General features: G+C 49.1%; 1 protein-coding gene across 1 annotated transcript in view; it reads right to left on the bottom strand.

The window, feature by feature from the left end:
* The window catches only part of EGFR (epidermal growth factor receptor), a 184,868-nt gene extending 177,045 nt beyond the window's left edge, over positions 1 to 7,823 (bottom strand). The window contains exon 1 of the mRNA XM_065883459.1: positions 7,736 to 7,823. Within this exon, the coding sequence (XP_065739531.1) occupies positions 7,736 to 7,823 (88 nt within the window). The remainder of the gene's footprint in view (positions 1 to 7,735) is intronic.
* Between the last annotated feature and the right edge of the window lie 4,885 nt (positions 7,824 to 12,708).

The raw sequence follows: 12,708 nt of genomic DNA, 5'->3' as shown, positions 1-12,708 counted from the left end.
AAGTTAGTACTGGAAGAAACTTAAAATAGTTTAATTTATCTTGTTCAGCACAGTTTTAGCCCTCTACTCTAGCTTATGATGCATACGAATGAACTAAGAGATACTGCGTAAATGCAGAAAGGGTATGGCAATAAAATCTCCCTACAGACTTCAGGTATTCCACATGTGCTGGTAAATAAGTAAAACCAGGTTTCTGATATCAAAAAATTTTTTTTGCAAAACTTTCTGAAATCCCATTTACAATTATAAGAGATTTCTGGGAACACTTGCCTGTCCTTAAGGACTTGCACAGATCCAATAAATGATTTGTTTTTATTCCAGACACTAAAGTAGAGATGAATTTATGACTGAGGGCAAAGAAACTAAAGCATGCAGTTTTTCACATACATTCAGTTTGTCAAACTGAGAGACTATATGCAATGCATCAGTTTTCTCCAAAACCTAGAGTAAAAGGAAGGAACTTCAGCAAGTGGTCATAATGATAGCATGTGCAAAGGTCTGCAACTGCTAAGGCCATCATGACGTCATCTACCATGTGCAGGCCTGCACGTCTATAGCAGTAAAACCTTCAGGTATCACATTTCTGCGATCAAAATAAAATCCTTCATAAATGCTCTTAAAACAACTGCTAAGTAAACAGTGGTCTAGAACCACTTCCATATTTCCTTCCACTTAAAGGCAGGCATGAGTGTACAAGGGAGCCTTTCGCAGTCACTAATCCCTTGTTACAAATCTGCCTGGTTGTTTCCAAATGAGCTCTGCAAATAAACAGGTAGACCTGTACAATTTTCAACAGTGAATCAGGAAACAGATGTCTTCTAATTCATAAGTGATAGTGGCTCGATTAATCTGAGAGATTTTCTGAGTTCAATGTGATTCAACATGTATTTATTGTGTCTAGAATGATGCAGACTTTTGTTGCCGTTTTCTCCTTGCTTTCTGTAGTAGGAGTTAAATAAAGGATCGGACGAAGTCATTTTTCTTATTCACAACAAGTTTTAGGGACAAATCTTGCTATTGGGGAGAATGTTAAAACTATGAACTATAATCCAGATTCTAGTTCAATCCTTCATATCTGGTTAATTTTTAAGAAGATGACCAAATGACCATTTTATTTTTTAAATATAAAATGTGTCAGCTCTCGGGCACTTTACTTTTGACCTTGTAAGTTTCCTTATGCTCATTCAGAAAAGGAACCAGGAAATGCTAAAGCCTTCACCTGTGCATTTATGAAGTGGCCAGCCATGGCGGGCCTGCTGCCGGACTACCAGCCACAGTATCATCTCTCTCTTTTCCCTTCGCGTGGAGACCAGGCAAAAACCTCATTCTCTGAGCTCCAGCTAAATGTCCTCTTTCTGAGACGCTGCCGCTGTCCCAGAGATAGACGCGACCCCTTTTCTGGGCTCCCACCGAAACCCCCATCACGTCTATCATGAGACATTGTGCTACACGTGCCCCCGCTCAGCCCTGCAAACTGTGCATCCAGTAAGGCCGAGCACAGTTCCCGCGTTCCTCGAGTGTGTACCCAGAACCCAGCTCGAGGCCTGCGGGCAGCATGTTAGCAGTTCTCGAACCCTGGCCCCAACCCCCAGTACCTTATTCAGAGGTCCGGGCTGGGGATTCAGGAATGTGCATTTCTCTTAAGTTCAAGGCGCTACTACTGCTGTCTTGGGACATAATCTGAAAGCCACTGTAGTAGACTTCTCATGTATCAATTCATGAAAAAAATGCAACTCTGAGACTCATTTATTAACGAAATATAAACCAGCCCCTCACTCCTGAGGAAGCTGATGTAATGAGTAAAACATGGGAATCAGAGAACAAAGACAAAATTTCTTCTCTGCCGCAAGCTATACACACCACTTATTCCACTCATCACAACCCCCTAGGGAGTTTTCAAAAGTATGTGCCGGTGTTCCATCCTCCAGAAATTTTGACTGGACTGGCCTAGGGTGCAGCAAGGCACCCTCTTTTTCAGAAGCTCCTTGGTGATTCTAAGGAATGTTCAAAGTGGAAAGGCTGCTTTTTTTTTAAAAAAAGGAGTCACCTCCTGGTCTTCTTGGTTCAGTCACTAACGTACAAAACCAAGTAATCTGATGCTGTCCTAAATAAGACACGGCGGATTCCCATCTGAGGATGTGCAGTGGTACACAAATACAATTCCCACCGTACTTCGATGCACGATATATTATTCATCAGTTGCTGATAACCGCCCCGGTCAGGCTGCTCACCATAGCAGCCTAGTCCGAAAAGCAGCTGGTGATCTACAACCTGGCCAGGCTCAGTAATGGACGGTGACCATGAGCATAAAGCAGGCTGGGGCGAGCTGTCCTATAGCCAAAGACAATGCCTGCAATTGAAACGTCTAATAAAACAATTCAAGACCACACGGCTCCCTTGGGCTCCAGACCTGTATGCTCTACTGCCTCCAGGACTTTTCCCATCTGAGCGCTGCAAATCCCACCAATCAACTCCATCCCGCCTGGAGCGTTTGCAGCCTCCGTGAATGGATTTATATCTGTCCAGGCTTCCGAGTCAGAAGCCTGTGTGGCATCCTGGGATTCTCCATTTCTTATACTCGTTACACACAGTTATCAATCAGTTCTACCTCCAGATCTGCCCGAGTCTCTTGTTCTGCAACCTCACTGGTCCTGCCACATCATTTCACCTGCAGGAGTCACCCATCTCCCCAGTGCTACCGTTGCCCCTATAATCCATCCCCCACAATCCTGCTAGAGTCATCTTTCCGAAACACCAAACACGTCACGCCAGTTCCTAGCTTCGAACTCCACGGTGCCCCTCCCTTCACACATAGCTCTCCGCGAACTGGAGGCTCTGCAACTCTCCCTTTCCCTCCCATCACACTGAATCACCAGGGCTCTTCAGGACTTTGCCACTCTTGGCACTTCTCTCGGAATGCCCTTCACATCATACATCATAGTCTCTGGGGAAATACCCATAGCTCTTTGCAGGCTCAAATGAGTAATCCCTTCCATTTGGGGCTATACCTGGCCCCCTCTCCAGGTAGAATTCAAAGCAAGGACTAAATACCAGAAGACCTCTTTATCCTGCATGGAATTCTATCATCGCTCCTGTGACATTTTCACACTTGTTATCTATAGATCTCTCTTCCCATACTTGACTTCTAGACACTTAAGGGCAGGTATCAAGTCAGATTCATTCCTCGAGTTCAAAATGGGGATGGAACAGCACAAACTGTCACCATGGCTCGAACATAAAGAAAAGAAAGCAAATAAAAGCCAAGGCTATAATACATAGCAATACTCATCCTTTTATTCGAAGGAAGAACAACAGTGGTTAACTTATGTAATAATAATTAAATAAACTCAATTAAATGAACTAAATCAAGGCCATGTTTGCTGGCCCCCTAGTAACAGGTGCAATTGTGGCTATAACAAGAACAGTGTACAAGGCATTCTCACCTAACCCTGAGTCCACTAAATTGCAATTTGAGACTCTTGATAATGACAAGTTCCAGACAGAGCCAGAAAAGATACTTGGACTCTGGGTTTTTCCATGAGAACCCACCAAAATGGGATATAATGTGGGGCAGAGAAGGAAACTCTACCCCACACTCAAGCTTTCACAGACGACTTTCTTAAGCAAAAGCTGCTGAAATTTGGTAGGAGTAAAGTTTATTTTAAGCATATGCAACTCACAGATGCTCAGTCAGCAGGGTCAGACATTTGATCTTATACTTCAGCGTCTTCGGAGATTAAAATGTCAAATCCAGTTCTTAGCTTCTAATGAGGCTAAGTAAACAAGCCACCACTGCTCGCCGGCCCCAGCTACCCCTCCTGCCCCAGCTGGCTCAGGGAACTTTCTAGACAACTGAATCGAGTGTTTCTATCTAAACCTGTTGCAAGGAAGCTGGACCTGATGACTCTGAAAATGTGAAAATTTCCGTCAAACCGGTTATTTGGCATAAGTCTCAAAGCCTGGATCCTTGCCCGAATTCAAGCTCACCTGCTTACGCCCATGGGCTGGATGGCAGACTATCCTTAGATGCTGTGCAAAGAGACAACTGTTGGAATTTTCTCAGAAAAGACAAGCTTTTAGAAGGGAGATGAAAAAGAAGGTATGGGCAGAAGCTCTGATGCAAACGGGAATGACCTACGAGAACAAGCTAAGATGTAAGTTCTGTTCCATGTGTGTTGATGGTTCAGAAATAAGCCAGTAATAATGAACTGAGACCAAAAATGTTTCTTATCATAATTTCGAATGCCCACAAGTGACAGAAGAAAACAAAACTGGGATTTGTTCAGCAGAAATCTGAGGGGCATAATATAATTTTTAAATTGTGTCCACAAGGAAACAACACATGGGTGAGCCATGTTCTAGAACTTGGACCTTTTCTCAAAACATACCTCTGTTGGTAAAACCATAAACCCGTTTCTACTATACTAAGTCAAAATGAAAACACAAACACACACACAATCACAACTTTCACAGCAAGCCACAGGGCGAGTGCCAGCCGATTTCTTAGGTGTCCTTCAACAAGCCATGTGTCCGCAACACCCTGACCCCGCCCCCGTACCAGGGCTTGGGGCACCGGCATGGGGCCATCTTCTCATAAACACCGTGATCATCAAGGTAATGTTAGAGCTGGCCTGCCACTCCTGTCAAGAAAGTTTCAGACACTAGCTGCTGGTCCTGGAGCTTTGATCAAAGGAAAAACAAAGAGTATTTTCTTTTCAAACAGGGCAGAATTCTTCCTCTTTATTGACACTACCTCTAAAAACATTTTAAAACATGTTAGTGCCATCACATGGACCAAGTCTAATGACACAGGACAATGGATTCTGGCAATCGCCTTCTTCAAACTTCAGAATAAGTTTCTGAAAATCTATGGACTATAAAACTAAACATTTGAAGCCTGAAATGGCAGTCCAAAGCCGATGGGAGCTATCAGCCTGTTACGGCTAGACGGAGCTACCCAGGTGTGGACAGATGACAGACACACAGACCCTGGTCTCCTTTTCAGATCTGAAAAGCGATCTACTAATACTTAATTAGTGGTCCAAAGAACCACTCTGGAAGCAACAACAGAAACCATTAAGATTACCCCTGCCCCTTTTAATTCATAAAGTCTGGCACATTCTGTGCACTCCATAAATATTCGTTGAATTGAGCAATGAGGGCTCAAGGACCTGGAGCTGGCAAGGGACATGTCCACCTTCACACAGAGCGGGAATAAGGACACAGGCTCCTGGCCTCCAGGCCAGTACTGAGTGGCAGTCCTCTGGTCTCCTTAGAGGAAGGAGGGTTCACGCTGGATACAATTTGGAATCCCTGAGTCTGTCCTCTTCAATACAGCCCAGACCTACTGAACCAAGGATGTCCTCAGAGGAGGGGCCAGGCAGGCTGGCTTGGCTGGGAATACCACCCAGGATCACTTCCGGAGTAGCGCCTTCACCTTTCCGTTTTGCAAGAGCAAGGGGCTTGCTCAACATCCATCCAGCAATCTCCACGGTCATTGCTCACTTGGTGATCGAGCTCCTCCACAAAAGGTGTCTCCTGAGGACGGGCAGCAGGAATCCAGACCACGCGCCAGGTGGGTTCCCCATCCCCGGTCCTCTTCCTCCCCTGCCAGTTTCCTACATCACACACACCAACAGGGCTCCCCCAAAACCAGAACTCACACAGGACAGCACAGGCAGGGGCTGGGGGAAGCCCTGAGTTTGAATCCTGCCTCTTGCTGGCTGTGGGAAAGTCGCTTCTCTGTACCTCAGTTTCCCCATATATAATGAGAGGACCCACCTCGTATGGTCGATGCAAGGATTAAGAGGACACTTAAAACGGTGTCTGACAGGACTAAGTGCAGGAAGAACAAAAGACACCATATCTTAGAACCAAACAAATCTCTCTAAAATGAGTAAATTTTCTAGAACAGAACTGACCAAATTTGATTGATATGGGTCTTTCACACTTTTTGTTAATAATCTGCCCCTTACACTTTGGTCTTTTTATGTTACTTTAACCCAATGACATTTGCCCACCTACTCTCATTATTCTATCCAGGAGGGTTCTGTTTTAAACAAACACGGGAGTAACAGGCAAATTAAGTGGTATTTATATATTTCTTAGAAACAAATCGCCAAGCACTAACAGTAGTGTTCACAGAGCTAACGGCAAGGAGCTGGGGACATTTCTGGAGTGAGAAAAGCGATGCTTTGGAGGTACTCCAAGAGTTTCACTTAAAATAAGGATGGGGTCCCCTTGCCACCTGCCTAGAAGAACCCTATTGTCAACTGATTCAGGCGCAGGACCACAGCCTCCCGGGTTCACAGCATGGAGTAGGGGAGCCCATCAGTGAAAAGACTAATCCCTTATTACTGAAATCACCCCCACGTCCTCGTTCCCATATTTTTGCAAGACTGTTAAAACTCCAGATGTTCCAAAAGAGCTTTGTAAATGGGCAGGTAATCTCTCCAGAGATTCCACCTCCATTGCCAGTGACTGCCAAACCCAGCTGCCCAACAAAAGCACCGGAGGAGCTTTTTAAAATACAGATGCCAGATCTCACCCCAGCCCAGAGAAATGAGAAAGTCTGCGGGTGGGAGCCACACATCATTTGTTTTGTTTCGTTTTAAAGTCCAAGTGATTCTAATTTGCAACCAAGTTTGGGAACCACTGCTTTATGCCTTAGCGCTCCCACAGCAAAGGCGCTCAGCCCCAAACCCAACTCCCTGTGCCAATGACATCAACAGCAAGTACAGACCTGACTCTCGGAACCCGGGCTGCTCGATCTTGAAATTGTGCAATTAAACCTTCTGAGGCATGTTTCTCGCGTCAAGTGACTTTACGGTCGGTAGTCACGAAGCCAGACTCGCTCATGTTGGGTCTGGGCAGGGCACACATGAACCATGGACATCAATCCTTTTTTTTTTTTTTTTTTTTTAGTTAAGTTTAATATTTTAGTTGGCCTAATGTCAAATTTTTCAAAAAGCTAGAAGACACATCCCAAAGAGAAAAATCTCTGGATTTTGAGGAGGAAAGCGTGCTGTGAGTCCTGTTTTGAAACCGCGGGGCCCCGGCCAGGAAGGGTTCCGCCCCCGGGGCGTTCGCACCAGGACCCGGCTGTCGCGCCGAGGCCGGTCCCACCGCTCTGTCCACTCCACCGCGCAGCGCGGACACGCGGCCCAAAGGTTGCAGGTGGGGACGAGTCTCGGGAGTCCCGGGAAGCCACCACTCACGAGAGCCCACCGTCTGGGAGGGCGCGGACGGCCGGGGGCAGCTCGCGGCGGCAGGGGGGCCGCGGACGGGCCGTGCCGAAGGGAGGGGCGGCCCTCCCAGCCGCGCAGCACAGGTGGCTCGTGTCCGGGACGAGCTCTCAGGGTCAAGGGTGCGCCGGGAGGAGGGCTCGCGGGGTCGGAGAGCCGGCCCGGGGGCGGGGCGCGGGTGCGGAGGGCCGCTCCCGTTCCGGAGGTCCGAGGGGGCGGGATGGACTCCGCGCCTCTCTTCGGACCCCGGGCCCGGGCTGACTGCTGACGCACATGCCGGGACGCACCCGCCCCGCACCAAGCGCTCGCCAGGGCTTCCACCCGGCGGAGGACAGGAGAGCGGACGGGAAAGCCACGCTCCGGGCTCCTCGGCCCGCCGCGCCTCGCGCCCGAGGTGCCCCGCCGCCCGGAACCGAGGCGCGCGTTCCTCGGCGGCCCGGCAGAAGCGCGGCCGCCCAGGACGGGAAGGACGGCGGCGCGGGCAGCCTTACCTTTCTTCTCCTGCAGCGCCGGACTCGCCTGGAAGTGCGCGGCCAGCAGCGCCAGGAGCACGGCGCGGCCCGCTTCGGAGCGTCGCATCGCGCCGGGCTCCGCACTCGGTCGGGACGCAGCGGCGGCCGTGCAGAGGGCGCGGGGCTCGGCGGCGCTCGGCGGCGCGGGGCGGACGGGGCTAGCGCGGGGCCGCGGGCGTGCGCACCGAGCCGGGGCCGAGGCTGCGCGCTGCGCCGGCCGCCAGGATGTCTAGCTCTCTGGGGCGGGGGCGGGGGCGGGGGCGCTGGGAGGCCGAGCCGAAGGAGGAGGGACCGGGAGGAGGGGCGGACGGCGCGCCTAGCGGAGGAGGAACCGGCGGGAGGAGCGTCGGCCGGCAGGACAGGGGGAGGCGGACAGCGGCGGCCCCGGGAGCGGGGTGCCCGGGGAGGGGGCGTGCGGAGCCGAGCGAGGCCTCGGGAGTTCATTGCCGAGCCGGGCGTTCCTCGCGCTGTCCCTCGGGACGCGTCCCCGCGGACTTGCCTGCTGTCTCGTTGACCCAGCCTACTGCGAGCCACTTTTATGCCAGGGTTCCCGTTTCCCTTCTTCCTCCCTTCAACTTGCCGAGCAAACTTGTTCTAGCTCCGGGCAAACTGGCCGAGCCTTAGGCCAAGGCCGGATGATGGTACTTAGGGGGAAAGCACCGATTTATTCTGGCCCCCAACTCCTCTGAGCACCCCGGCCTCCCAGTGGGGGGTCAGCGGCGGCCTGGCCTCCAAGAAGGCTGTTAGCCGCGCCCGCGTGCGTGGATGCGGTGGGTGCCTGGCCTCTTGAGATGCGCTCTCAAGTCCGAGGGTCCTTCGGATCCCGTCAGGCACCCTCGAAGTCGTCTGAAATAAGGGCACCCAACTCCTGACACAGAGACTAGCCTTGGAAAAATGTGTGTTGAACGAGTGCATGGGCACCGAAGGAGCCCGCAGCATTTCATGTGCCAGGAGTACCTGCAAAGCAAATGCATGCAGTAAATCACTTCAAAAAGTCAAGCGCTGAGAATCAAGCCTCAGCACAAACACTAGCTAGGTGCCCCTCTGCCCAGAGACAACCACGCTGTAACTCAGGCAGGAGAAAAGCCGGGGAGACCACTAAGGACTCGGCTAGAAGAAATTTGGCTTTCTCAGGCTGCAGGAACTTTTTTTTTTTTTTTTTTTTTTTTTTTGCAGAGCACAGTCTCCGGACGCGCAGGCTCAGCGGCCATGGCTCACGGGCCCAGCCGCTCCGCGGCATGTGGGATCCTCCCGGACCGGGGCAAGAACCCGTGTCCCCTGCATCGGCAGGCGGACTCAACCACTGCGCCACCAGGGAAGCCCCTGCAGGAACTTTTTAAGCTAAGTTCCTTCAGCAGAGTCCGCCTACAGGACAGATGTCTTCTGCCTGTCTACAGCCAGATTCCCTCTCCTCACCAGGTCCACTGTGACATTCAGGCGGTTCAGCTCTGGTCTCCCCTGTTTAAGCAGGAATCACAAACCTACAGTAAATGGAGTTAAAGCAGGACCTTTCCTACGGTGGGAGGAGCAGAACTTTGCATCTTTCCTTCCCAGGCAGCAAGTCCATGGAACCTGAGACTTCTGTAAGTTTAGAGTCATCTGTGTTTATTTCTTTGTTTTAATGAATCAGGACGACCACTGAGCCTGCTGAACTCATCCAGCCCCTGGATGAAGAGGGCTGTGTACGTTCTGCAGTCTGTGGCTTCGGTCCACTCCACACGCTCCAAACGAGGACTTAAAGTGGTTTGTAAAGAAACAACCTCAGGAAAGGACAACCTGCTAGAGAAGGACACCGAGGCACACCGCAGTGGGGGCACAGAATGCAGCCAAGGGTGCGTCTCGTAGCGGATCTGCTCACAGAAATTCTGTGCATTTACTCCACAAGGGCCACAGACTGGGCCCTAAGCCATTGTCAAGGAAACGTTTGTGTGGTAGCACGTGTATACTGTCCATTAAAACACCAAGCTATTCAAGCTACATCAAATATTTAAGACTGCACAGGGATTTCTCCCATGACTCTCCCCAAAGGAGAGAGCAACAACCTTCATAGTGCATCCTTCCATACGACCTGATGGCATCTCAAGAAGCAGAGCTTTGTGAGAACAATTACTTGAAGAGGCAGGGTGACACTTCAGGCACACGATCCAATACGGGGTTGGTCCCAGTGGCTGGAGAGGAACGGGGAGGCTCAGCGGCCTCCTGGGACAGGTAGGTGAAGGTCCAGTTTCTCCTCTGAGCCTGTGATGTGAGGGCTGACATTCAGGATGATTTTACGCTCTTTGACAGGTACGTGGAGTGGAGTGTACTCATGAATGTGTTACTTGTTAAGAAAAAAACTGTGTGGCTGAGCTAACGGAAAGGACATCCTCTTGAGAGAACGGAGCTTTGCCCAGACTGGGCCCTTTAGACAGGATGCTTGGGCCCCCAACCTCTGCAAAAAGTGATCCCACGTCACATCCTGGGCCATATCCCAAGCAAAAGCTGCCCCTACCACCACCACAGGCATAGCAGGAGCAGCCTTGACTCCACTGTATTAAGTACTGATCAGAAAATAGCTTATCTGACCACCAATGAGCTAGGTTACGCTTTTGTCTGCCTTTTATAGCAAGATGATGCTGTGGCTGGGAAAGGTTAAGTAAATAACTTGCCCGAAGTCCCAAAGCATCCTTGCTAGTCATGAGGCCAGCCTCGAACTCAAACCCTGGCCACATCCTTCGTCACACTCATACTGCCACTCTTCCAGACCTGAGACACATGGAGACTTGAGGCCCCCAAATTCTATTTCAGAATATCTTGGAAACTTTTTAGAGAAGGTACAACCAAAATTTCTACTTGGCCCCCAAATTCCTACATAAAGCATCCGTGCACACCAAGTATGCGCTGAGACTGTAGTACATCCTGTATTAAATCTTCTGTGGTCCACCCATTTTCATAACACAGGCTGTTCATTACTTTGCTAGCCACAAATCGGAAATTTTTTCCCCTCCTCTAATGAGCAGTTCTCCTCTTTGAAGACGTTTCTGAGTATTTTAAATAAGACTTTAATCCTTTCTGGAAGGAACATGGCAGTGAATCCCCTGAAACCACACACCCTGTGGAAGGGGAGGAGAAGCCGGGGTTATTTGGCAGGGTGACAGTGGGAGGGCTTCAAATATTTTAAGTTCCATTTTAGGCAAAAGGCATTTGACCACCTGTTTTCTCTGGCCTTTGAGGTCAAAGCAGGAATTGAAGAGGAAGAAACACCAGAGTGGCAGATTTCAGAATTTTAAAATATGTCTTTTGTAAACTACTGGAGTTATCTAAAAGTGGGATGAGCTGCCTCCAGGTGGAAAGTGTTTCTCCATCCATAGAGAGGTTTGTATGCAGAAAGAGTGCGAAGGGAAGCTGTGAATTAAGGGCTGAACCAGGTCCCTTCCAATCCTAAAATTCTCTAAGAACATGCATGTCTAAAACAGGTTCCCATTTCAATGTACACGCACTCAGCAGCTCTTCCAAAGATATATTTTAAGAAGACACAAGAATTGTCACTGGGGAGGAGAGCTAGGTAGCTGGGGGTCAGGAATTAGAAGGAGACTTGTCTTTCAAATGTCTGTCCTTTTACACACTTACAATTTTACGCTGTGAGCAGGCATTACCTGCTTCTGAGACGTAGGAGTCAGTGGCCTCAGAAACTCCGTCGAGGTTCCTGGGCGGTGCTGGTGGCAGGCTTTCCAGGTTTCCTCTCCCTTTGAGTCGAGTTATTTGCATTTGACTCTGAGTTGAGACCTATCTCTGGCAGAATAGAAAAAAGCAGCTTCTTTTTCAGGGATCATACACTGACACCAAAGTGCTGAGGCCTTCGTTTGTCATTAGTGTTCTTAGTAGTAGTATATGTTATTAGTATTCTTCCTTATCTCTAGGGTTGAGGGTTACGTAATGCTCAAAAAGCAGGATCGCGTTTTGAATGCCAGTTTCTGGCGTTGTTGAGATGTTTGTTAATCACTTTGCACAGGGATCCTGTAGGAGGTTTCTGGACTCTGTACAATGCCTTGCCCATGTTAAGGGTTTAAAACTGACACTAAATATTTTGTCCAAGGTGTCACCACTTGTCTCAGGGAATAGTTATAACTAGAAACACTAGCCTGGAGGTTTCAACTGGTGGCCGGCAGACCAAGTTCAGGATACAGATGTGGTTTTGTGGGGCTTATTTAATATTTCTTCTAATTGAATTAATAGCAGCATTTAAAAATCAGGAGATTTCATATATAAAATGTGAATTTTGTGTTTCTTTTGAAAAATGGAAAGTGCTCGCCAATTGGGTGTGCTTTCATGCAAGCTGGCATTTGGCGGGGTGATCACTGTCCCCTTCGGAAAGGACACTGAGTCTTCAGCTCACGCCGACACCACCAAGCCTGACCCACCAGTTCATGGGGCCTGCGTGGCTACTATAGGCATTAGCAAATGCAGCCTCAGCCTTCCTGATTAAATAGTGCTACTGCCACTTTTTAGGTGTGGTTTCCTCTCACCTCTCCCTTCCTTTCTCTATCCAGCTCATTCTGGCTCATGGCCTGTGTGTGCATATCTATTTGTTGAGAGATTTTGGTCCAGAGGTCATAATGCATTGAATACTGTGATAGACTTTATGTTAAATTAGTATATTTCAAATATGGAATAATGTAAAAGGACAGATGTTTATCACAGCTCATGGTTATACCCTATCATTATTATGGTTGACATTCTTGAGGCATAGAATTGAATTTAACCAATTAAAAACTGCTGGGGAGAAATGCAGCCCTGTTGTAGAGCCGAAAGAGAAGGCTCTACCTCTCGGTTATGGGACGTGTGTGTGATGAGCATGGACAGACCCTGAGCTGGCGATGGAGGAAGCCCAGGGAAGGAGGTGGAGCATTAGGAGGTCAACAAGTTTTGTCTGACCGATTTGTCCATAGTAAACTGTAACAAATGATAGAATG

Source organism: Phocoena phocoena, chromosome 9 (genome assembly GCF_963924675.1).
Source record: "Phocoena phocoena chromosome 9, mPhoPho1.1, whole genome shotgun sequence".
Classification (NCBI taxonomy): Eukaryota; Metazoa; Chordata; class Mammalia; order Artiodactyla; family Phocoenidae; genus Phocoena; species Phocoena phocoena.
Note: the sequence above shows the minus strand (reverse complement) of the source record. Positions and strands in the feature narration are given on the sequence as shown.